We start from the raw sequence: 27218 nt of genomic DNA, 5'->3' as shown, positions 1-27218 counted from the left end.
GAGCCCCGGGATGGGGGGGAGGGGCGGCGGATCGGGGGGGTGGGGGAGGGGGAGGGGGAAAAAGGGGGGGCGGGGACTCCCCCTCCCCCCCCGCCCCCTCCCCATCCACCCCCGGTCGCTTCCGGCGGCGGCGGCGGTGACGTCACGGAGCGGGGGCGGGGCCCCGCGGGTCACGTGGGGGCGGCGGCGGCGCGAGCGGAGCGCGGGAGCGGTGAGGGGGGGGAGGGGCGGGGGGAGGGGAATTTGGGGAGGGGGCGCGGACGGAGGGGAAGGGGCGGGGCTTGGTTTGGGGAGGGGGCGGGGCCTGGTGAGATCCGGCGGGAGATCCGGGGGGGGGGGTTTGGCGGGAATTTGGGGGGTTTTGGCGGGAGATCCGGGGGTTTGGCGGGAACTGGGGGGGTTTGGCGGGAATTGGGGGAATTTGGGGAGGGGGCGCGAGCGGGGGCGGAGTTTGGGGGAATTTGGGGAGGGGGCGGGGCCTGGGGCCGGGTTTGAGGAGGGGGCGGGGCCTGAGCGGAGCCGGGGCAGTTCCGGCGGGGAATTTGGGGAGGGGGCGAAATTTGGGGTGAGTTTGGGGAGGGGGCAAAATTTGGGGGGAATTTTGGGGAGGGGGCGAATTCTGGGCAGAGCTCGGGCAGAATTTGGGGGGTTTGGGGTTATTTGGGATTTGGGGTCAGAATTTGGGGAGGGGTCAGGTTTTGGGGCTGGGGGCGATTTTTGGGGTCCCTTTGGGGGTTTTGGGCTCAGTTTGGGGTCAGGTTTTGGGTCTGGGGTCTCGGGGAGGGTTGGGGTGGTTTTGGGGAAATTTTAGGGTCGGGTTTTGGGGCTGGGGGCGATTTTTGGGGTCACTTTGGGGATTTTGGGGTAATTTTGGGGTCAGGTTTTGGGGCTGGGGTCTCGGGGGGGTTTGGGGCAGTTTTGGGGTCGGGTTTTGGGGCTGGGGGCGGTTTTGGGGTCCCTTTGGGGATTTTGGGGTAATTTTGGGTGGAGTTTTGGGGCTGGGACACTTTGGGGGGTTTGGGGTCATTTTGGGGTCAGATTTTGGGGCTGGGGTCTCGGGGGGTTTGGGGGTCAGGATTTGGGAGGGGTTTGGGGCCGGGGGTAATTTTGGGGTTTTGGGAGGGTTTGGGGTAATTTTGGGGGGTTGGGGTGATCTGGGGGAGTTTTGGGGTCAGGTTTTGGGGTCAAATTTGGGGATTTTGGGGTCCGGTTTAGGGGGGTTTAGGGTCAGTCAGATTTTGGGGTCAAATTTTGGTGGTTTTGGGGTCAGGTTTTGGGGGGTTTGGGGTCAGTCAGGTTTTGGGGGTTTGGGGATCAGGTTTTGGGATCAAATTTTGGGAGTTTTGGGGTCAGGTTTTGGTGGGTTTGGGATCAGGTTTTTGGGTCAGATTTTGGGGGTTTGGGGGTCAGGTTTTGGGGGCTTAGGGTCAGTCAGGTTTTGGGGGTCAAATTTGGGGTTTTGGGGTCAAATTTTGGGAGTTTTGGGGTCAGGTTTTGGGGGGTTTTGGGGTCAAATTTGGGGATTTTGGGGTCCGGTTTTGGGGGGCTTAGGGCCAGTCAGGTTTTGGGGGTTTGGGGTCAGATTTTGGGTGGTTTTGGGATCAGGTTTTGGTGGGTTTGGGATCAGGTTTTGGGGTCAAATTTTGGGAGTTTTGGGGTCAAATTTTGGTGGTTTTGGGGTCAGGTTTTGGGGGTTTTGGGAGTTTTGGGGTCAAATTTTGGTGGTTTTGGGGTCAGGTTTTGGGGGGGTTTTGGGGTCAAATTTGGGGGTTTTGGGGTCCGGTTTAGGGGGGTTTAGGGTCAGTCAGGTTTTGGGGTTTTGGGGTCAGATTTTGGGGTCACGTTTTGGGGGTTTGGGGTCAAATTTGGGGGTTTTGGGGTCAGGTTTTAGGGGGGTTTGGGGTCAGTCAGGTTTTGGGGGTTTTGGGATCAGGATTTGGGGTCAAATTTTGGGAGTTTTGGGGTCAAACTTTGGTGGTTTTGGGGTCAAATTTTGGGAGTTTTGGGGTCCAGTTTAGGGGGGTTTTGGGTCAGTCAGGTTTTGGGGGTTTTGGGGTCAAATTTTGGGGGTTTTGAGATCAGGTTTTGGGGTCAAATTTGGTGGTTTTGGGGTCGGGTTTTGGGGGGTTTTGGGGTCAAATTTGGGGATTTTGGGGTCCAGTTTAGGGGAGGTTTAGGGTCAGTCAGGTTTTGGGGGTTTTGGGGTCAAATTTTGGAGGTTTTGGGTCAAATTTGGGGGTTTTGGGATCAGGTTTTGGGATTTTGGGATCAGGTTTTTGGGTCAAATTTTGGGAGTTTTGGTCTCAAATTTTGGGAGTTTTGGGGGATTTTGGGGTCCGGTTTAGGGGTCTTTAGGGTCAGTCCGGTTTTGAGGGTTTGGGGTCAGATTTTCGGGTCAAATTTTGGTGGTTTTGGGATCAGGTTTTGGGGTCAGGTTTTGGGGGTTTTGGGGTCAAATTTGGGGGGTTTGGGGTCAGATTTTGGTGGTTTTGGGGTCAGGTTTTGGGGATTTTGGGATCAGGTTTTGGGGTCAAATTTTGGGAGTTGTGGGGTCAAATTTTGGGAGTTTTGGGGTCAGGTTTTGGGGGATTTTGGGGTCAAATTTGGGGATTTTGGGGTCCAGTTTAGGGGGGTTTAGGGTCAGTCAGGTTTTGGGAGTTTGGTGTCAAATTTTGTGGGTTTTGGGGTTAAATTTGGGGGTTTTGGGGTCAAATTTTGGGAGTTTTGGGGTCAGGTTTTGAGGGGTTTTCGTGTCAAATTTTGGGGGTTTTGAGGTCAAATTTGGGGGGTTTGGGTCAGATTTTGTTGGTTTTGGGATCAGGTTTTGGGGTCAAATTTTTGGGATTTTGGGGTCAAATTTTGGGAGTTTTGGTGTCAGGTTTTGGGGGCTTAGGGTCAGTCAGGTTTTGGGGGTTTGGGGTCAGATTTTGGGATTTTTGGGGTCAAATTTTGGTGGTTTTGGGATCAAATTTTGGGGGTTTTGGGGTCTGGTTTAGGGGGGTTTGGGGTCAGTCAGGTTTGGGGGTTTTGGGATCAGGTTTTGAGGTCAAATTTTGGGAGTTTTGGGGTCAGGTTTTGGGGGTTTGGGGTCAGATTTTGGGGGGGTTTTGGGTCAGGTTTTGGGGAGTTTTGGGGTCCAATTTTGGGAGTTTTAGGGTCAAATTTTGGGGTCAATTTTGGGAGTTTTGGGGTCAGGTTTTGGTGGTTTTGGGGTCAAATTTGGGGGTTTTGGGGTCCAGTTTAGGGGGGTTTAGGGTCAGTCAGGTTTTGGGAGTTTTGGTGTCAAATTTTGTGGTTTTGGGGTTAAATTTGGGGGTTTTGGGGTCAAATTTTGGGAGTTTTGGGGTCAGGCTTTGAGGGGTTTTCATGTCAAATTTTGTGGGTTTTGGGGTCAAATTTGGGGGGTTTGGGGTCAGATTTTGGTGGTTTTGGGATCAGGTTTTGGGGTCAAATTTTGGTGGTTTTGGGGTCAGATTTTGGGGTCACGTTTTGGGATTTTTGGGGTCAAATTTGGGGGTTTTGGGGTCCGGTTTTAGGGGGGTTTAGGGTCAGTCAGGTTTTGGGAGTTTGGGATCAGGTTTTGGGATCAAATTTTGGGAGTTTTGGGATCAGGTTTTGGGGGGTTTTGGGGTCAAATTTTGGGGTTTTGGTGTCAAATTTGGGGGGTTTGGGGTCAGATTTTGGTGGTTTTGGGATCAGGTTTTTGGGTCAGATTTTGGGAGTTTTGGGGTCAGGTTTATGGGGGTTTTGGGGTCAAATTTTGGGGGTTTTGGGGGGGTTTGGGGTCAGTCAGGTTTTGGGGGTTTGGGGATCAGGTTTTGGGATCAAATTTTGGTGGTTTTGGGGTCAGGTTTTGGGGGGTTTGGGGTCAAATTTTGGGGGTTTGAGATCAGGTTTTGGGGATTTTGGGATCAGGTTTTGGGGTCAAATTTTGGGGGTTTTGCGGTCAAATTTGGGGATTTTGGGGTCAAATTTTGGGAGTTCTGGGCAAATTTTGGGGGTTTTGGGATCAGGATTTGGGGTCAAATTTTGGGAGTTTTGGGGTCAAACTTTGGTGGTTTTGGGGTCAAATTTTGGGAGTTTTGGGGTCAGGTTTTGGGGGTTTGGGGTCAAATTTTGGAGTTTTGGGGTCCAGTTTAGGGGGGTTTTGGGTCAGTCAGGTTTTGGGGGTTTTGGGGTCAAATTTTGGGGGTTTTGAGATCAGGTTTTGGGGATTTTGGATCAGGTTTTGGGGTCAAATTTGGGATTTTGGGGTCCAGTTTAGGGGGGTTTTGGGTCAGTCAGGTTTTGGGAGTTTTGGTGTCAAATTTTGTGGGTTTTGGGGTTAAATTTGGAGGTTTTGGGGTCAAATTTTGGGAGTTTTGGGGTCAGGCTTTGAGGGGTTTTCGTGTCAAATTTTGGGGGTTTGGGTCAAATTTGGGGGGTTTGGGGTCAGGTTTTGGGATTTTTGGGGTCAAATTTTGGTGGTTTTGGGATCAGGTTTTGGGGGGTTTGGGGTCAAATTTTGGTGGTTTTAGGATCAGGTTTTGAGGTCAAATTGTGGGAGTTTTGGGGTCAAATTTTGGGAGTTTTGGTGTCAAATTTTATGGGTTTTGGGTCAAATTTGGGGGTTTTGGGGTCAAATTTTGGGGGTTTTGGGGTCAGGTTTTGGGGGGTTTTGGGGTCAAATTTTGGGGATTTTGGGGTCAATTTTGGGGGCTTTGGGGTCAGATTTTGGTGGTTTTGGGATCAGGTTTTGGGGTCAAATTTTGGGAGTTTTGGAGTCAGGTTTTGGTGGTTTTGGGGTCAAATTTGGGGATTTTGGGGTCCAGTTTAGGGGGGTTTTGGGTCAGTCAGGTTTTGGGGGTTTTGGCGTCAAATTTTGTGGGTTTTGGGGTTAAATTTGGGGGTTTTGGGGTCAAATTTTGGGATTTTTGGGGTCAGGTTTTGAGGGGTTTTCGTGTCAAATTTTGGGGGTTTTGGGGTCAAATTTGGGGAGTTTGGGGTCAAATTTGGGGAGTTTTGGGGTCCGGTTTTGGGGGGCTTAGGGTCAGTCAGGTTTTGGGGGTTTGGGGTCAGATTTTGGGTGGTTTTGGGGTCAGGTTTTGAGGGGTTTTGGTGTCAAATTTTGGGGGTTTTGGGGATTTTGGGATCAGGTTTTGGGGTCAAATTTTGGGAGTTTTGGGGTCAGGTTTTGGGATTTTTGGGGTCAAATTTTGGGGTTTTGGGATCAAATTTTGGTGGTTTTGGAGTCAGGTTTTGGTGGTTTTGGGGTCAAATTTGGGGAGTTTGGGGTCAAATTTGGGGAGTTTTGGGGTCCGGTTTTGGGGGGCTTAGGGTCAGTCAGGTTTTGGGGGTTTGGGGTCAGATTTTGGGGGTTTTGGGATCAGGTTTTGGTGTCAAATTTGGGGATTTTGGGGTCCAGTTTAGGGGGGTTTAGGGTCAGTCAGGTTTTGGGAGTTTTGGTGTCAAATTTTGGGGGTTTTGGGGTCAAATTTGGGGGTTTTGGGGTCAAATTTTGGGAGTTTTGGGGTCAGGTTTTGAGGGGTTTTCGTGTCAAATTTTGGGGGTTTTGAGATCAGGTTTTGGGGATTTTGGGATCAGGTTTTGGGGTCAAATTTTGGGAGTTCTGGGCAAATTTTGGGGGTTTTGGGATCAGGATTTGGGGTCAAATTTTGGGAGTTTTGGGGTCAAACTTTGGTGGTTTTGGGGTCAAATTTTGGGAGTTTTGGGGTCCAGTTTAGGGGGGTTTTGGGTCAGTCAGGTTTTGGGGGTTTTGGGGTCAAATTTTGGGGGTTTTGAGATCAGGTTTTGGGGTCAAATTTGGTGGTTTTGGGGTCAGGTTTTGGGGGGTTTTGGGTCAAATTTGGGGATTTTGGGGTCCAGTTTAGGGGGGTTTAGGGTCAGTCAGGTTTTGGGAGTTTTGGTGTCAAATTTTGTGGGTTTTGGGGTTAAATTTGGGAGTTTTGGGGTCAAATTTTGGGAGTTTTGGGGTCAGGTTTTGAGGGGTTTCCGTGTCAAATTTTGGGGGTTTTGGGGTCAAATTTGGGGGGTTTGGGGTCAGATTTTGTTGGTTTTGGGATCAGGTTTTGGGGTCAAATTTTGGGGATTTTGGGGTCAAATTTTGGAGTTTTGGGATCAGGTTTTGGGATTTTTGGGGTCAAATTTTGGTGGTTTTGGGGTCAGGTTTTGGGGGGTTTTGGGGTCAAATTTTGGGAGTTTTGGGGTCAGATTTTGGGATTTTGGTGTCAAATTTTGGGGTTAGGTTTTGGGGGTTTAGGGTCAGATTTTGGGGTCAAACTTTGGTGGTTTTGGGGTCAAATTTTGGTGCTTTTGGGGTCAAATTTGGGGATTTTGTGGTCCGGTTTAGGGGGGTTTAGGGTCAGTCAGGCTTTGGGGGTTTGGGGTCAGGTTTTGGGCTCAGGTTTGGGGGTTTGGGGCCATTTTAGGTTTTGGAAGCCGTTGTGTGGGGTTTGGGGGGATTTTGGGGTTTTGGGGGATTTTGGGTTTTGGGGCCATTTTGGGTTTTGGGGGGATTTTGGGTTTTGGGGGGATTTTGGGTTTGGGGGGATTTTGGGTTTTGGGGGATTTTGGGGTTTTGGCGGATTTTGGGTTTTGGGGGGTTTTTGGGTTTTGGGGGATTTTGGGTTTTGGGGGGATTTTGGGTTTTTGGGGGGATTTGGGTTTTGGGGGATTTGGGGTTTTGGGGCCATTTTGGGTTTTGGGGGAATTTGGGGTTTTGGGGGAATTTGGGGTTTTGGGGGGATTTTGGGGTTTTGGGGGATTTGGGGTTTTGGGCTGATTTTGGGTTTTGGGGGATTTTGGGTTTTGGGGGATTTTGGGGTTTTGGGGGGATTTTGGGTTTTGGGGATTTTGGGTTTTTGGGGGATTTTGGGGTTTTTGGGTCCCTTTGGGCTCTGAGCCCTGCCCTCCCCCCAGGAGGAGCCGGCGGCCAATGAGAGCGGCCTGGGCTGTGAGTGCGGCTGGGGCCATATCGCGATATGGGGAGGGATATCGTGATATGGGGAGGGGATATCACGATATGGGGGAGGGGATATCGCGATATGGGGAGGGGGATATCGCGATATGGGGAGGGGGATATTGTGATATGGGAGGGATATTGTGATATGGGGAGGGGATATCACGATGGGGGGATATCGCGATATGGGGAGGGGATATCGCGATATGGGGAGGGGATATCGCGATATGGGGAGGATGTCGTGATGTGGGGAGGGGGATATCGTGATATGGGAGGGATATTGTGATATGGGGAGGGGATATCGCGATATGGGGAGGGGATATCGCGATATGGGGGAATATTGTGATATGGGAGGGACATTGTGATATGGGGAGGGGATATCGCAATATGGGGGGAGGGGATATCGCGATATGGGGGGAGGGGATATCGCGATATGGGGTAGGGGATATCGCGATATGGGGGGGATATCGCGATATGGGGGGGATATCGCGATATGGGAGGGATATCGCGATATGGGGAGGGGATATCGCGATATGGGGAAGGGGATATCGCGATATGGGGAAGGGGATATCGTGATATGGGGGGGATATTGTGATATGGGGGGGATATCGCGATATGGGGGGATATCGCGATATGGGGAGGGGATATGGCGATATGGGGGAGGATGTCGTGATGTGGGGATGGGGATATCGCGATATGGGGGAGGGGATATCGCGATATGGGGGGATATTGGGATATGGGGGGGATATCGCGATGTGGGGGGGATATCGCGGTATGGGAGGGATATTGTGATATGGGGAGGATATCGCAACATAGGGGAGGGGATATCGCGATATGGGGGGGATATCGCGATATGGGGGACGGGGATATCGCGATATGGGGGAATATTGTGATATGGGAGGGACATTGTGATATGGGGGGATATCGCGATATGGGGGAGGGGATATCGCGATATGGGGGAGGATGTCGTGATGTGGGGATGGGGATATTGCGATATGGGGAGGGGCATATCGCGATATGGGGGATATCGTGACTGGGCGGGGCCGATATTGCGACAGGGCCGGTGTTGGCAGGGCGGCTGTCACGACACGGCTATCGCGATAGTGTCGGTATGGTGACGCAGCTATCGCGATAGCGACGATGGCCCGAGAGAATGTCGCGATAGCAGCGGTGTCGGGACAGGGATATCGCGATAGCACGAGTATTACAGCATGGATATCGCGATAGCGCGGATATCGCGACAGGGATGGCGCGATAGGGCTGATATCGTGACAGGGGTATCGCGATACACCGCTATCATGACATGGATATCGCGATAGTGGGTATCGCGACAGGGATATCACGATATGGCCGCTATCGCGACAGGGATATCGCGATATGCTGAGCATCGTAACCCCACACGTCAGGTTTGTCACGACACGCGGGGCTGTTGTGACAGGAATATCGCGACATGAATATCGCGATACAAAGATCGCGACGGGGGCGCAGCGAGACAAAGATCGCGACGTCCATATCGCGACAGCTGGGGCTGTCACGACATGAATATCGTGACAGGAATGTCGCGACATGGCTGTCACGGCACGGCTATCGCGACATGGAGGTCACGACATGACTGCGGCACCTCAGATATCGCGACATGAACATCGCGCTGCGACTATCGCGACAGGACTGTCGTGACAGGAATATCGCGACATGAGCGTTGGGTTGTGAATATCGCAACAGGAATATCGTGACACGAATGTCGCAACGTGAATGTCGCGATATGGATATCGTGACAGGAATGTCGCGACAGGAATATCATGACACAAGTGTCGCGACAGGAATGTCACGACGTGAATATCGCGATATGGATATCATGACAGGAATATCACGACGTGACTATCGTGACATGGATATCGCGACATGAGCATTGTGACACGAATATCGTGACATGGCTGTCGCAGTGTCGATATCGCGATATCGTGACGTGAATGTCACGACGCTGCTCTGTCACGACGTGCCGGGTTATCGCGACACGAACGTCGCGATGCCACTATCGCGACATGGCTGCTGTGACGTGGATATCGCGACATGAGTATCGCGACATGACTTGACAAGGTGAATGTCGCGACACAAACACTGTGATGCCAATATCGCGACATGAGCGTTGTGACGTCAGTATTGTGGCAGGGCTGTCGTGACATGAATGTCGCGACATGAACACCACAATGTGAACGTTGTGCCGTGAATATCGCGACATGAATATCGCGACATGGACATCCCGACGCGACTGTCGCAACACAAATGTCATGACGGAACTGTCGCGACGTGAGTATCGCGACATGAATATCACAACATGCGTATCGCAGTGCGGATATCGTGACACGACTGTCGTGACAGGAATATCGCGACATGAGCATTGGGACGTGAATATCGCAACAGGAATGTCGTGACAGGAATGTCGCGACGTGAATATCGCGATATGGATATCGTGACAGGAATGTCGTGACATGGATATCGCGATATGGATATCATGACAAGAATGTCGTGACATGAATATCGCGATATGGATATCGTGACAGGAATATCACGACGTGACTATCGTGACATGGATATCGCGATATGAGCACGGTGACACGAATGTCACAGCACAGATATCGCGACATGAGCGTTGTGACGCGAATATCGTGACGCGGCTGTCGCAGTGTCGATATCGCGATATCGGGACGTGAATATCACGATGCCGCTCTGTCACGACGTGCCGGGTTATCGCGACACGAACGTCGCGATGCCACTATCGCGACATGGCTGCTGTGATGTGGATATCGCGACATGAATATCGCGACATGAATATCGCGACATGAATATCGTGACATGAATATCGTGACATGAATATCGCGACATGGCTGTCACAGTGCAAATATCACGATCTGAACGTTGCGAGGTGATATCGCGATAGGAGCGTCACGACGTCAATATCGCGACATGACTGTCACGACATGGGCACTGTGATGTGGGTAGTGCCACGGGAATATCGCGACACGAAGATCGTGATATGAACGTTGCGATGTGGATATCGCGACATGAATATCACGACATGACTTGGCAAGGTGAATGTCACGACACGAGCACTGTGATGCCAATATCGCGACGTGACTATCGCGACATGAGCGTTGTGACGTCAGTATTGCAGCAGGGCTGTCGTGACATGAATGTCGCGACATGAACATCACAATGTGAATGTTGTGCTGTGAATATCGCGACACGACTATCGCGACACAAATATCGTGACGGACCTGTCACGACGTGAATATCGCGACATGAATATCACGACACGCGTATCGCAGTGTGGATATCGTGACACAACTGTCGCGACAGGAATATCGCGACATGAGCGTTGGGACGTGAATATCGCAACAGGAATATCATGACACGAATGTCACGACGTGAACATCGTGATATGGATATCGTGACAGGAATGTCATGACATGGATATCGCGATATGAACACGGTGACACGAATGTCACAACAGAGATATCGCGACATGAAGCGTTGTGACGCGAATATCGTGACACGGCTGTCGCAGCGTCAATATCGCGATATCAGGATGTGAATGTCACGACGCCGCTCTGTCACGACGTGCCGGGTTATCACGACAGGAACGTCGCGATGCCACTATCGCGACATGGCTGCTGTGACGTGGATATCGCGACATGAATATCGCGACATGACTGTCACGACACGAGCACTGTGACGTGGGCAGCGCCACGGGAATATCGCGACGCGAAGATCGTGATATGAACGTTGCGATGTGGATATCGCGACATGAGTATCGCGACATGAATATCGCGACATGACTTGGCAAGGTGAATGTCACAACACGAGCACTGTGATGCCAATATCGCGACATGAGCATTGTGATGTCAGTATTGCGGCAGGGCTGTCGTGACATGAATGTCGCGACATGAACACCACAGCGTGAACGTTGTGCCGTGAATATCGCGACACGACTATCGCGACATGGATATCCCGATGCGAATGTCGCAACACAAATGTCACGACGGAACTGTCACGACATGAATATCGCGACATGACTATCGCGACATGCGTATCGCAGTGTGGATATCGTGACACGACTGTCACGACATGACTATCGCGACATGACTATCGTGACACGCGTATCGCAGTGTGGATATCGTGACATGACTGTCGCGACAGGAATATCGCGACACAAGCACCGCATTGTGCCGGGGCTGTGTGGTGACGATGGCGACGCGCCGGTGTCGCGACATGAACGCCGTGATGTGATAGCGCAGTGCGGATATCGCGACAGGAGCATCGGGACACGCCGGTGTCGTGGCGCAGCTATCGCGACATGCTGATATTGCGACGTGCCGCTGTTGCGATGTGCCGATATCGTGACAGCTGCTATCGCGATATGCCAGCGCTGTCAATGTCATGGCAGGCTGATATCGTGACAGGCCGCTATCACGATATATCTCTATCGTGACAGGCTGGGATCATGATGGGCTGGTATTGCGATATCCCTGTATGGTGACAGGTTGATATCGCGATGTCTCTGTCGCGACAGGCTGATATTGTGATACCACTCTGTCGCACCAGGCTGCTATCACGATAGCCCTCTATCATGACAGGCCGATATCGCGATATCCCTCTATCTCCCCAGGCTGATATCGCGATATCCTTCTATCGCGACAGGCTGATATCGTGATAGCCCTCTATCGTGACAGGCCGATATCATGATATCCCTCTATTGCGCCAGGCCGATATCGCGATATCCCTCTATCGCGACAGGCCGATATCACAATAACCCTCTATCGTGACAGGCTGATATCGCGATATTCCTCTATTGTGGCAGGCCTCTGTCGCAACAGGCTGATATCAGGCCGATATCGCGATATCCCTCTGTCGTGCCAGGCCGATATTGCGATAGCCCTCTATTGTGCCAGGGTGATATCGCGATATCCCTCTCTCGTGACAGGCCGATGTCGTGACAGGCCGATATTGCGATATCCCTCTATCCCCCAGGCTGATATCGCGATATCCCTCTATCACAACAGGCCAATATCACGATATCCCTGTATCGCGACAGGCCGATATCGCGATAGCCCTCTGTCTCCCCAGGCCGATATCGCGATATCCCTCTATCCCCCAGGCCGATATCACGATATCCCTCTATCACAACAGGCCGATATCGCGATATCCCTGTATCGTGACAGGCCGATATTGCGATACCCCTCTATTGTGGCAGGCTGATATCATGACGGGTCGTTATTGCAACAGGCTGGGATCGCGATATCCCGCTGTTGTGACAGGCTGGGATCGTGATGGGCTGGTATCACAATACACCTCTATCGTGACAGGCTGATACTGTGCTATCCCCGTATTGTGCCAGGCCCATATCGCGATATCCCTCTATTGTGCCAGGCTGATATCGCGATATCTCTCTATCATGACAGGCCGATATCGCGATATCCCTCTATCGCGACAGGCCGATATCGCTGCTATCATGGCAGGCCAGTGTCGCGATATCCCACTGTCGCGACAGGCCGGTATCACGATATCGCCGATCTCATGATGTATCGGTATCACAGCAGGCCAGTGTCGCGATATCCCTCGATCGCGATAGGCCGGTATCGTGACAGATGCAGTGAGCTGGGTCATTCATATCAATGGCAATGTCGATATCAATATCAATATCAATATCAATGCCAATATCAATATCAATATCAATGCCAATATCAATATCAATATCAATGTCAATATCAATGTCAATGTCAATGTCAATGGCAATATCAATGCCAATATCAATATCAATGCCAATATCAATATCAATGTCAATATCAATATCAATATCAATATCAATATCAATATCAATATCGTGATTGATGACGTGGATGGCATTGAGCCTTCCATTAATCAGTTTAATATCAATATCAATATCAATATCAATGTCAATATCAATATCAATATCAATATCAATATTGTAATTGATGATGTGGATGGCATTGAGCCTTCCATTAATCTGTTTAATATCATTAATATCAATATCAATGTCAATATCAATATCAATATCAATATTAATATCAATATCATGATTGATGACGTGGATGGCATTGAGCCTTCCATTAATCAGTTCATTATCACTAATATCAACATCAATATCAATATTGTTATTGATGACATGCAGGGGATCGAGTCATTCATTAGTCAGTTTAATATCGTTAATATCAACATCAATATCATTATTGATGACACAGATGGGATTGAGCCGTTCATTGGTCAGTTTAATATCAATAATATCAATATCAATATCAATATTGATGACATGCATGAGGAGATCGAGTCATTCATTGGTCAGTTTAATATCATTAATATTACTATTAACATGAATATCTATATCAATATCGTTATTGATGACGTGGATGAGGGGATCGAGCCTTTCATTGGTCAGTTTAATATCATCAATATCAATATCAATATCAATGTCATTATTGATGACACAGATGGGATTGAGCCTTGCATTGGTCAGTTTAATATCATTAATATTACTATCAATATCGATATCAATATCAATACCAATATTGTTATTGATGGCATGGATGGGATTGAGCCTTTCATTAATCAGTTTAATATCATTAATATTACTATTAACATGAATATCAATATCAATATCAATATCGTTATTGATGACGTGGATGAGGGGATGGAGCCCTTCATTGGTCAGTTTAATATCACTAATATCAATATCAATATCAATATCAATATCGTTATTGATGACATGGATGGGATTGAGCCTTTCATTAATCAGTTTAATATCGTTAATATTACTGTTAATATCAATATCATTACAGATGACCTGGAGGAGGGGATTGAGTCTTTCATTAGTAAGTTCAATATCATTAATATCAATATTAATATCAATATCAATATCAATACCATTATTGATGACATGCATTCGGGAATTGAGTCGTTCATTGGTCAGTTTAATATCGTTAATATCAATATTGATATCATTAATAATGACACTGATGTCAATAAATTTAATATCATAATATCAATATCAATATCAATATCATTATTGATGATGTGCATGGGGGATGGTGTCATTCATTGGTCATTTAATATCATTAATATTAATATTAATATGGTTATTGATGATGTGGATTAGGGGATTGTGTTGGTCATCAGTAATTTTAATATAACTAATATTAATATCAATATCAATATAATAATTATTGACGGCCTGCAGGAGGGGATGGTGCCGTCCATCAGTATATTTAATATCATTAATATTCATCTTAATATTGTTATTAATGACACAGACAAGGGGATGGCGTTGTCTGTCAGTAAATTTAATGTCATTAATAATAATATTAATATTACTATAATTATTGATGACTTGGAGGAGGGGATGGCACTGTCTATCAGTAAATTTAATTTCATTAATAATAATATTAATATGACTATAGTTATTGTGTTGGTCATTAGTTTAATATCAATAATATCAATAGGGTTATTAATGACATAGATGAGGGGATGGTGTCGTCCATCAGGAAATTTAATATCATTAATAATAATATTAATCAAATGATTGATGACCTGCAGGAGGGGCTGGTGCTGTCCATCAGTCACTCTAATATAATTAATAATAATATTAATCAAATTATTGATGAGCTGCAAGAGGGGCTGGGGCTGTCCATCAGTCTAATATCTAATATCATTAATAATAATATTAATCAAATGATTGATGACATGCAGGAGGGGCTGGTGCTGTCCACCAGTCTAATATCTAATATCATTAATATTAATATTAATCAAATGATTGATGACCTGCAGGAGGGGCTGGTGCTGTCCATCAGTCACTCTAATATCATTAATATTCATGTTAATATGGTTATTAATGACAGGGAGGGGGGGATGGTGCTCTCAGTAAATTTAATATCATTAATATTAATATTAATACTACTATAATTATTGATGACCTGGAGGAGGGGCTGGCGCTATCAGTAAATTTGATATCGTTAATATTAACATTAATATTAATCTAATTCTTGATGATCTGGACGAGGGAATGGCGCTGTCCATCAGTAAATTTAATATCATTGATATCAATATCAATATCAAAAATATCAATATCAATATCAATGTCATTATTGATCACGTGCATGGGGGGATTGAGCGGTTCATCGGTCAGTTTAATATCACTAATATCAATATCAATATGGTTATTGATTAGGGAATCTCGTTGTTCATGAGTAAATTTAATATCATCAATATAAATATTAATATCATGGTTATTGATTAGGGAATCTCGTTCATCAGTAAATTTAATATCATCAATATTAATATTAATATTAATATCATTATTGATGACCTGGAGAAGGGGATGGAGCCTTTCATTAGTCAGCTTATTATCACTAATAATAATAATAATAATAATATTAATATCAATATCATTATTGATGACCTGGTTGAGGGGATGGCATCGTCCATCAATAAATTTAATATCATTAATATCAATATCAATATTGTTATTGATGACATGAATGGGGGATTGAGTGGTTCATTAGTCGGCTTAATCGAGTTTAATATCAATAATATCAATATTGTTATTGATTACATGGATGAGGGGCTGGTGCTGTCAGTAAATTTAATATCACCAATATTAATATTAATATCGATGTAATTATTGATGAGCTGGAGGAGGGAATGGCACCATCCATCAGTCAATTTAATATCAATAATATCAATATGGTTATTGATGACCTGGATGAGGGGCTGGCACTGTCTGTCAGTAAATTGAATATCAATAATATTAATATTAATATTAATATTAATATTAATATTAATATTAATATTAATATCGATATAATTATTGATGAGCTGTCCGTCCATCCCTCTGCAGGTGATACCAGGCTGGGAATTCCTGAAAATTCCTGAAAATGATGGGATTTCTGGGAATTGTGGGAATTGTCGGAATTCTGGGAATTCTGGGATTCTGGGAATTTCCTGAATTCTGGGATTTCTGAGAATTCTGGAAATTGGCTGAATTCTGGGAATTCCCTGGATTCTGTCATTCTGTGAGTTCTCTGAATTCTCTAAATTCTGGGAATTCTGGGAATTTTGGGATTCTGGGATTTCTGGGAATTGTGTGAATTGTCTGAATTTTGGGAATTCTGTGATTCTGGGAATTCCCTGAATTCTGGGAATTGTCCAAATTCTGGGATTCTGGGAATTCCCTGGATTCTGTCATTCTGGGATTTCTGGGAATTCTGGGAATTCCCTGAATTCTGAGAGTTCTGTGATTCTGGGAATCGTGTGAATTGTCTGAATTCTGAGAATTCTGGAAATTCCCTGAACTCTGGGATTCTGGGAATTCTGTGAATTCTGGAATTTCTGGGATTTCTGGAAATTCCCTGAACTCTGGGATTCTGGGAATTCTGGGAATTGTCGGAATTCTGTCATACTGTGAGTTCTCTGAATTCTGGGATTTCTGGGAATCCCCTGAACTCTGGGATTCTGGGATTCTGGGATTTCTGGCATTCGTGACAGGCCGCTATCGTGACAGGCCGATATCAGCGCTGTCACCACAGGCCGCTGTCACCAATATCGCGACAGGCCAATATCGCTGCTATCGCGACAGGGCACTATCGCGACAGGCCAGGGTTGCCGCTATCGCGACAGGCCAATATTGCTGCTGTCATGACAGGCTGATATCATGACAGTCTGCTATCGTGACAGGCCGATATCGCGATAGGCTGGAATCACCACAGTTAGGACAGGCCTCTGTCGCTGCTATCGCGACAGGCCAAGGTTGCTGCTGTCATGACAGGGCTCTGTTGCAACAGGCCGCTATCGCGACAGATCGGTATCGCCGCTGTCGCGACAGGCCGATCTCACGGCAGGCTGCCGTCGCAATGGGCCGATATCGCCACTATTGTGACAGGCTGGTACTGCGACAGCAGCGATCACGACAGGCTGCTATTGCGACAGGCCACTGTCGTGACAGGCTGATATCACGACAGGGCACAATCGTGACAGGCTGATATCGCCACTATCGTGACAGGCTGGTACTGTGACAGCAGCGATCACGACAGGCTGTGATTGCCACTGGCACAACAGGCTGCTATCGCGACAGGCTGCTGTCGTGACAGGCTGATATCGCTGCTATCGTGATAGGCCAATATTGTGACAGGCCGGTATTGCTGCTATGGTCACAGGGCGCTATCGTGACAGGCCGCTAGCACCGCTATCGTGACAGGCCGCCATTGCTGCTGTCGCGACAGGCTGATGGCAGGGCTGGCTGATATTGCCTGGATTGAGACGGGCTGATGTCACGACAGGCCAACAATATCGTGACAGGCCACTGTCATAGCAGGCCACTATCGCGACAGGCCGGTGTCACCGCTATCGTGACAGGCCGATATCGTGACAGGTCACTATTGCCTCTCTCTCTCTCTCAGGCGCTGTCGCTGCTGCTGCTGCCGGGGCTGGGCCGGAGGGGGACGGGGACGGCGACGGTGACAGGGACAGGGACAGGGACAGGGACAGGGACGGTGACAACAGCCAAGGCCACCAAGGGCACCGCGGCCATGGAGGGGACACCGGGCGGCAGCTGCGGCACCGGGAACGGCACCAGCAGTGACACCACGGGTGACAGAGGGGACAGAGGGGACAGAGGGGACACCGCCAGTGACACCGGGGAGCTCTCGGCCGCCTTCGTCACCTGCCCCAACCTCAGCGTGGCCACCGAGCTGGCCAGGTGACACCAATGGGGACACTGAGGGGACACTGGGGACAGTGGGGACACTGAGCTGGCATGGGGACACTGGGGACAATGGGGGGACACTGAGGGGACAGTGGGGACACTGAGTGAGCCAGGTGACACCATGGGGGCAATGGGGACACCGAGCTGCCAGGTGATGCCAATTGGGACACTGAGGGGACACTGAGGGGACACTGAGCCTGCCAGGGGACACCAGTGGGGACAGTGGGGGGGGACATTGAGCTGGCCAGGTGACACCAAAGGAGGGGACACTGAGGGGACACCGAGCTGGCCAGGGGACAATGGGGGGACACCAGGGTGGCACTGTCCCCAGGGGTGGCGGGGAGAGGTGACACAGGTGACACTCAGGTGTCCCTGTCCCAGGGGGGACACTCAGGTGACACTCAGGTGACCCTGTCCCTAGCAGGGGGTTGCACAGGTGACACTCAGGTGACACACTCAGGTGACACTGTCCCTGTCCCCAGGTCCCTGGTGCAGCAGCGTTTGGGTGGGGTTGGTGACACAGGGGATGGCACAGGTGACACAGGTGACACAGGGTGACAGGTGACACACAGGTGACACAGGTGACACTGTCTCTGTCCCAGGGGGGAACACTCAGGTGACACTCAGGTGTCCCTGTCCCTAGCAGGGGGTGGCACAGGTGACACTCAGGTGACACACACAGGTGACACAGGGTGACACAGGGTGACACAGGGTGACAGGTGACACAGGAGGTGACACACACAGGTGACACACACAGGTGACACAGGGTGACAGGTGACACACAGGTGACACACAGGTGACACTGTCCCTGTCCCCAGGTCTCTGACGCAGCAGCGTTTGGGTGGGGTTGGTGACACACAGGTGACACACAGGTGACACAGGGTGACAGGTGACACACTCAGGTGACACTGTCCCTGTCCCCAGGTCCCTGGTGCAGCACCGTTTGGGTGGGGTTGGTGACACAGGGGATGACATAGGTGACACACAGGTGACACACAGGTGACACTCAGGTGTCCCCACAGGTCCCTGGTCCAGAACCGTTTGGCCGCCTGCGTCAACATCATCCCTGGAGTGACCTCGGTGTGAGTGGGGACAGTGGGGACAGCGGGGACAATGGGGACACTGGGGACATTGGGGACAATGGGGACAATGGGGACAATGGGGACATTGGGGACAGAGGGGACATTGGGGGACAGGGGGACAGCTGGGGGACACTGGGGACAATGGGGACAGAGTGGGGACAGCGGGGACAGAGGGGGGACACTGGGGACAATGGGGACATTCAGGGACACCAGGAGGGACTGGGGACAGAGGGGACATTGGGGGACGGGGGGACAGCTGGGGGACACTGGGGATATCGGGGGCAGGGGGACATTGGGGACAGCTGGGGGACACTGGGGACACTGAGGGGCAGGGACAGGGAGGACAGAGGGACATTGGGGACAGCAGGGACAGCATGGGGACATTGGGGGCGCCACGGTGACACTGGGGACAGGGGGACAGAGGGGGGACATTGAGGGGACACTGGGGACATTGAGGGGCAGGGGGGAAAGCAGGGTCGGGGGCACATTGGGGACAGAGAGGGGACAGCTGGGACAGAGGAGGGACATTGGGGACATTGAGGGACATTGGGGGTGATGCTGAGGGACACCAAGGACATTGGGGACAGGGACGTTGGGGACAATGGAGACATGGGGGGCACCACAGTGACATTGGGGACACTGGGGACAAGGGGATTGAGGACAGTGGGGGACATTGGGGGGGCACAGGGGACATTGGGGACAGGGGGACATTGGGGGACATCGGGGGGACATTGGGGTGCTGAAGGTGTTGGGGACACGGGCACAGGGTGGTGCCACCGCGCTGTCCCCATGTCCCACTGTCCCCATGTCCCCATGTCCCCACTGTCCCCACTGTCCCACTGTCCCCATGTCCCCATGTCCCACTGTCCCACTGTCCCACTGTCCCCATGTCCCCACTGTCCCCATGTCCCCATGTCCCACTGTCCCACTGTCCCACTGTCCCCATGTCCCCATGTCCCACTGTCCCCATGTCCCACTGTCCCCATGTCCCCATGTCCCACTGTCCCCATGTCCCCATGTCCCACTGTCCCCATGTCCCACTGTCCCCATGTCCCCATGTCCCACTGTCCCCACTGTCCCACTGTCCCCATGTCCCACTGTCCCCATGTCCCCATGTCCCCATGTCCCCATGTCCCCACTGTCCCCATGTCCCACTGTCCCCATGTCCCCATGTCCCCATGTCCCCACTGTCCCCACTGTCCCCATGTCCCCATGTCCCCGCTGTCCCCACTGTCCCCATGTCCCCATGTCCCCGCTGTCCCCACTGTCCCCACTGTCCCCATGTCCCACTGTCCCCACTGTCCCACTGTCCCCACTGTCCCACTGTCCCCATGTCCCACTGTCCCACTGTCCCCATGTCCCACTGTCCCACTGTCCCCATGTCCCCATGTCCCCACTGTCCCCATGTCCCCACTGTCCCACTGTCCCCATGTCCCCATGTCCCCATGTCCCCATGTCCCCACTGTCCCCACTGTCCCCACTGTCCCCACTGTCCCCATGTCCCACTGTCCCACTGTCCCACTGTCCCCATGTCCCACTGTCCCACTGTCCCCACTGTCCCCATGTCCCCATGTCCCCACTGTCCCCACTGTCCCCATGTCCCCACTGTCCCCACTGTCCCCATGTCCCCAGGTACACGTGGCAGGGCAAGCTGGAGGAGGACAGCGAGGTCCTGCTGGTGAGTGACGGCACCGATGTCCCCAAATGTCCCCAGGGTGTCCCCATCATCCCCAATGTCCCCAGTGATGTCCCCAAGGTGTCCCCAGTGTCCCAAATCCTCCCAACAATGTCCCCAATGCCCCAGTGTCCCCATTGTCCCCAATGTCCTCCCAACACCCCCAATGTCCCCAGTGTCCCAGTGTCCCCAATGATATCCCCAAGGTGTCCCCAGTGATGTCCCCTCCCTGTCCCCAATGTCCCCCCTGTCCCCAAGGTGTCCCCAGTGTCTCCTCACTGTCCCCACTGTCCCCAATGCCCCGGTGTCCCCTCATCGTCCCCAGTGATGTCCCCATGGTGTCCCCAGTGTCCCCATGATGTCCCCAATGTCCCCCAAGGTGTCCGCAGTGATGTCCCCAGTGTCCCATAACTGTCCCCCATGTGTCCCCAATGTCCCCAGTGATGTCCCCAATCCCTCCCGATGTCCCCAAGGTGTCCCAAATGTCTCCAAATCCTCCCAATGATGTCCCCAATGTCTCCAAGGTATCCCCCAATGTCCCCTCAGTGTCCCCATTAATGTCCCCAATCCCCCCCCAATGTCCCCAGTGTGTCCCCAGTGTCCCCTCAGTGTCCCCAACATCCCCAATGTGTCCCCACTGTCCCCAAGGTGTCCCCATTGATGTCCCCAATGTCCCCAAGGTGTCCCCAAAGTCCCCAAGTGTCCCTAACACCCACAATGTCCCCGGTGTCCCCAAGGTGTCCCCATTGATGTCCCCAATGTCCCCACTGTCCCCAACACCCACAATGTCCCCAAGGTGTCCCCAAAGTCCCCAAGTGTCCCTAACACCCACAATGTCCCCGGTGTCCCCAAGGTGTCCCCATTGATGTCCTCAATGTCCCCACTGTCCCCAACACCCACAATGTCCCCATTGATGTCCCCAATGTGTCCCCAACGTCCCCTGTGTGTCCCCAATGTGTCCCCAATGTGTCCCCGATGTCCCCGATGTCCCTTCAGTTTCCCCTGATGTCCCCAGTGTCCCCTCACTGTCCCCAATGTCCCCAGTGTCCCCAGTGTCCCCATTGATGTCCCCAAGGTGTCCCCAACATCCCCAAGGTGTCCCCAGTGTCTTCAATGTCCCCAATGTCCCCAAGGTGTCCCCAGTGTCCCCAACATCCCCAATGTCCCCAGTGTCCCCAGTGTGTCCCTGTTGATGTCCCCAATGTGTCCCCAAGGTGTCCCCAATGTGTCCCCACCGATGTCCCTTCTGTCCCCAATGTCCCCTGTGTGTCCCCAAGATGTCCCCAAGGTGTCCCCAACGTCCCCACCGATGTCCCACTGTCCCCTCTGTCCCCATTGTGTCCCCAGATGATCAAGACCCGCAGCTCCCGGGTGCCGGCGCTGAGCGACTTCGTGCGGTGGGGACGGGAACGGGGGAATTTGGGGGGTCCTGGGGGATTTGGGGGGTCTTGGGTGGGCTTGGGGCAGATTGGGGGGGTCCTCAGTGGGATTTGGGGGCTCCTTGGGGGATTTTGGGGGGTCCTTGGGAGGTCCCAGGGGGAATTTTGGGGGGTCCTTGGGGGATTTTGGGGGATCTTTGGGGTATTTGGGGGTCCTGGGGGGGATTAGGGCAGATTTGGGGGGTCCTGCAGGGGATTTGAGGGTCCTTGGGGGGTCCTGGGGGATTTTGGGGGGTCCCAGGGCTGTTTTGGGGGTTCCAGGTGGGATTTTGGGGGGTCCTGGGTGGGTTTTTTGGGGGATCTTGGGGCAGATTTGGATGGTCCCAGGTGGGATTTGGGGGGTCTTGGGGGATTTTGGGGGTCCCAGGGCAAGTTTCGGGTCTGGGCGGGGGGATCGGGGCAGATTTTGGGGGTCCTGGGGAGGATTTTGGGGGGTCCTCAGTGGGATAGGAGCAGATTTTGGGGGGTCCCAGGGCTGTTTTGGGGGGTCCTGGAGATTTGGGGAGATTTTGGGGGGGTCCTGGGTGGGATTTTGGGGATCTCAGGGGGCTTTTGGGGGTTCCAGAGGGGATTTTGGGGGGTCTTGGGGGATTTTAGGGGGATTTGGGGGCATCTTGGGTGGGCTTGGGGCAGATTTGGGGGGTCCTCCGTGGGAGTTGGGGGGTCCCAGGTGGGATTTGAGGGGTCCTGGGGGGATTTGGGGGCTCCCAGAGCTGTTTTGGGGGTTCCAGGTGGGATTTGGGGGGATCTTGGGTGGGCTTGGGGCAAATTTGGGGGGTCCTTGAGGGATTTTGGGGGTCCCAGGGGTGTTTTGGGGGGTCCTGGGGATTTTTGGGGGACTCTGGGGAGGATTGAGGGGGAATTTGGGGGTCCCAGGGGGTTTTGGGGGGTTTGGGGGAATCTTGGGGAATTTGGGGGTCCCAGGTGGGATTTTTGGGGGGTCTTGGGGGATTTTAGGGGGATTTGGGGGGATCTTAGGTGGGCTGGGGGCAGATTTGGGGGGTCCAGAGGGGATTTGGGGGGTCCTTGAGGGATTTTGGGGGGTCCTTGGGGGGTCCCAGCTGGGATTTGGGGGGTCCTTGAGAGATCTTGGGGATCTTTGGGGTATTTGGTGGTCCTTGGGGGGGTCCTTGGGGAATTTGGGGGGTCCCAGGTGGGATTTTGGGGGGTCCCAGGTGGGATTTGGGGGGTCCTTGAGGGGGTTTGGGGGATCTTTGGGGTATTTGGTGGTCCTTGGGGGGGTCCTTGGGGAACTTGGGGGGTCCCCCCTGGGATTTTGGGGGGTCCCAGGTGGGATTTTGGGGGGTCCTTGGGGGATTCTGGTATTTTTGGGGGGTCCTTGGGGGGATTTTGGGGGGTCCCGGCTGGGATTTGGGGGGTCCTTGAGAGATCTTGGGGGATCTTTGGGGTATTTGGGGGTCCTGGGGGGGATTAGGGCAGATTTTGGGGGGTCCTGCAGGGGATTTGGGGGTCCTTGGGGGGGTCCTTAGGGAATTTGGGGGGTCCTCCCTGGGATTTTGGGGGGTCCCAGGGGAATTTTGGGGGGTCCTGGGGATTTTTGGGGGACTCTGGGGGGGATTGAGGGGGGATTTGGGGGTCCCAGGTGGGATTTGAGGGGTCCTGGGGGGATTTGGGGGCTCCCAGAGCTGTTTTGGGGGTTCCAGGTGGGATTTGGGGGGATCTTGGGTGGGCTTGGGGCAAATTTGGGGGGTCCTTGAGGGATTTTGGGGGGTCCCAGGGGTGTTTTGGGGGTCCCAGGTGGGATTTTTGGGGGCTCTTGGGGGCTTTTAGTGGGATTTGGGGGCATCCTGGGTGGGCTTGGGGCAGATTTGGGGGGTCTCAGAGGGGATTTTGGGGTTCCTAGGGACATTTTGGGGTTTTGGGGGCGATTGTTGGGATTTTGAGAGGGATTTTGGGGTTTTTGGTGTTCCCGAGTTGGGATTTTGGGGTGACCGAGGAGGATTTTGGGTCACCAAGGCAGTTTTGGGGGTGATTTGGGGAATTTTGGGGGGATTTTGGGGTTCCCGAGGTTATTTTGGGGTTCCCGGGTTGGATTTTGGGGTCCCCCAGGTGCCCCCACGGCGCCATTTTTGGGGGGATATTTTGGATTTTGAGAGGGATTTTGAGGAGGTTTTGGCGTTCCCGAGTTGGTTTTTGGGGTATTTTTGGGGTTCCTGAGTTGGGGTTTTGTCCCCAGGAGCCCCCAACCCCTAAGAGGTGCCCTGAGGGGATTTTGGGGTTCCCAGGGACATTTTGGGGGGGATTTTTGGGGTTTTGGGGGCGATTTTGGGATTTTGAGAGGGATTTTGGGGTTCCTGAATTGGGATTTTGGGGGTCCCCAAGGCTGTTTTGGGGGGATTTATGGGATTTTTGAGTTCCTCAGTTGGGTTTTGGGGTTCCCGAGATGATTTTGGGGTTCCCAAGTTGGATTTTGGGGTTTTTGGGGTTCCTGAGTTGGGTTTTTGTCCCCAATCCCTAAGAGGTGCCCAAGGGGGTTTGGAGGTCATTTTTGGGTGGAATTTTGGGATTTTGCTGGGGATTTTTGGGGATTTTGGTGGGGATTTTTGGGATTTTGGGAGGGATTTTTGGGAGGAATATTTGGGATTTTTAGATTTTGGTGGGGATTTTTAGATTTTGGTGGGGATTTTGAGATTTTTGTGGGGATTTTTGGGATTTTGGGGTGAGCGGTCTGTTCGGTGTCCCCAGGAGCCAGCACCCGTACGAGGTGCCCGAGGTGGTTTGGGAGCTGGTTTTGGGTGGGATTTGGGGATTTTTGGGATTTTGGTATTTTGGGGTGACGGGGTCTGTTGTGTGTCCCCAGGAGCCAGCACCCGTACGAGGTGCCCGAGGTGGTTTGGGAGCTGGTTTTGGGTGGGATTTTGGCATTTTGGGGTGATGGGGTCTGTTTGGTGTCCCCAGGAGCCGCCACCCGTACGAGGTGCCCGAGGTGGTGGCGCTGCCGGTGGCGCAGGGGAACCCCCCGTACCTGCGCTGGGTGCGCGACAGCGTCCCGCCATGAGGAGCCCAAAAACCGCCAAAAACCAGCCAAAAAACACCCCAAAACCCCTCAAAAACCCGCCCCTGAGGCGCCCCAAAAACGGCACAAAAACAGCCCGAAATCAGCCCAAAACCAGCCCTAAATCCCCCCCAAGACACCCCAAAAACAGCCCCAAAACCAGCCCAAAAACCGCCCCTGAGACACCCAAAAACACCCCAAAAACAGCACAAAACACCCCAAAAACCGCCCGAGACACCCCAAAACCAGCACAAAACATCCCCAAAAACCGCCCCAAAACCCCCCAAAACCAGCCCCAAACCCACCTCAAATCCACCCCCCAAAAAATCCCAAAATACAAAAAAATCCCCCCAAAACCTCCCAAAAATCCTTCATAAAACCCCAACAAATCCCCAAAAAAATTCCCCACAAAAAACCCAAATCCCCCCAAAACCACCCCAAAACTCTCCCCAAAAATTTCCCCAGAGTCCCCCCAAAACCACCCTAATTCCCCCAAAAAGCCTCCCCCAAACTCCCCCAGAAATTCCCCTCAAAAAATCTCAATAATCAAAAAAAAAACCTCCCAAAGATTCCCTAAAAATCCCCCCAATAAACAAAAACTCAAAAAAATCCCCACAAAACCCCCCCCAAAAAATCCCCAAAAATCACAAAAAAATCCCCCAAACATTTCCCAAAAATGCCCCCTAAAACCCCAAAAATGCCCCCATAATCCCTCCCAAAAAATCCCAAATGCCCCCAAAATCCCCCTAAACCCCCCAAAAATCCTCCAAAACCCCACCAAAAGTCCCCCTGAAATCCCCCCAAAAAACCCCAAATCCCCCCCAAAAAAATCTCAAAAATTTCCCCAAATCCCCCAAAAATCCCACAAAAAATCCGCCAAAATATCCTAAAAATTCTCCCCAAAAAAGCCCAAAATTTCTACAAAAATCACAAAAAAACCCAAAATTCCCCCAAAACTTTGAGGGGACCCCAAAATGCGCAGGGGGGGAGGGGCTGGGTGCGGCAATAAAGAGCAGAAACCCAAATTTGGGGGGATTCCTTTGGGGGCGGGGGGGACCCCGAAATTTGGGGGGAATTAAGGGGGGGACCCCAAAATTTGGGGGGGAAAAAGGGGAGGGGGACCCCAAAATTTATGGGGGAAAAAGGGGTGGGGACCCCAAAATTTGGGGGGGATCTAAACGGGGGGGACCCCAAAATTTGAGGGAGAGGGACCCCCAAATTGGGGTGCAAAAGAGGAACCCCCAAAATTTGGGGCGGATTTAAGAGGGGACCCCAAAATTTGGGGAAAATTGAGGTGGAGGAACCCCGAAATTTGGGGAGGTTCAATGGGGGGACCCCAAATTTGAGAGGGAGTTAATGGGGGAACCCAAAATTTGGGAAGAATTTAATGGGGGGGACCCCAAATTTTGGGGGGATCTCAACGGGGGGGACCCCAAAATTTGGGGGGGATTTAAGGGAGAAACCCCCAAAATTTGGGTGGGGCTGAAATGGGGGGGGGCGACCCCAAAATTGGAGCCCAGAATTTGGGGGAACCCCAAAATTTGGGGAGATTAAAGGGGGGAAAAAACCAAAATTTGAGGGGAATTAAGGGGGGGACCCCAAAATTCAGAGGGGAAACCTCCAAAATTTAGGAGCGAATTTAAGGGGGGGACCCCAAAATTTGAGGGGGTGAGAGCCCAAAATTGGGGTGCAAGAGGGGAAACCCCAAAATTTGGGGAAAATCAAGGGAGGAACCCCAAAATTTTGGGGGGGAATTAATGGGGAACCCCAAAATTGGAGTGGGTGAGACCCCAAATTTGGGGTGCAAAAAGGGAAAGAGCGAAGTTTGGGGGAATGAAATGGGGGTGAACCCCAAAATTTGGAGGGGAATTAAGGGGAGACCCCAAAATTGGGGAAGATCAAAGAGGGGAACCCCCAAAATTTGGGCGGGAATTAAATGGGGGGGACCCCAAAAATTGGGGGAGGTTAAAGGGGGGAACCCCCAAAATTTGGAGGGAATAAAGGACAGGACCCCAAAATCTGGAAAGATTTGAGGGGGGAACCCCAAAAATTGGGGGGGATCCCCAAATTTGTGGAGCATTAAATGGGGAGGGACCCCAAAATTGGGATGTAAAAATGGGGACCCCAAAATTTTGGGGGAAGGAAATGGGAGCACCCCAAAATGGAAGCGGGGGGAAAGGAGGGGAACCCCAAAATTTGGGGGGGATTTAAGGGGAGACCCCAAAATTTGGGGGGGAAAAAGGGCGGGAACCCCAAAATTTGGGGGGGGAGAGACCC

General features: G+C 51.5%; 1 protein-coding gene across 1 annotated transcript; it reads left to right on the top strand.

Annotated features, from left to right (window-relative positions):
• On the top strand, window positions 1-25521 carry LOC141725935 (uncharacterized). Its single transcript, XM_074530076.1, has 6 exons — window positions 1-211; window positions 17425-17723; window positions 18752-18811; window positions 20444-20489; window positions 21834-21883; window positions 24845-25521. The coding sequence occupies exons 1-6, from the start codon at window positions 11-13 to the stop codon at window positions 24942-24944; spliced, it is 756 nt and encodes a 251-aa protein (XP_074386177.1). The 5' UTR covers window positions 1-10; the 3' UTR covers window positions 24945-25521.
• The last annotated feature ends 1697 nt before the right edge of the window (window positions 25522-27218 follow it).

This window comes from Zonotrichia albicollis, chromosome 31, assembly GCF_047830755.1.
Source record: "Zonotrichia albicollis isolate bZonAlb1 chromosome 31, bZonAlb1.hap1, whole genome shotgun sequence".
Classification (NCBI taxonomy): Eukaryota; Metazoa; Chordata; class Aves; order Passeriformes; family Passerellidae; genus Zonotrichia; species Zonotrichia albicollis.
This window is presented reverse-complemented; position numbering and strand designations above follow the sequence as displayed.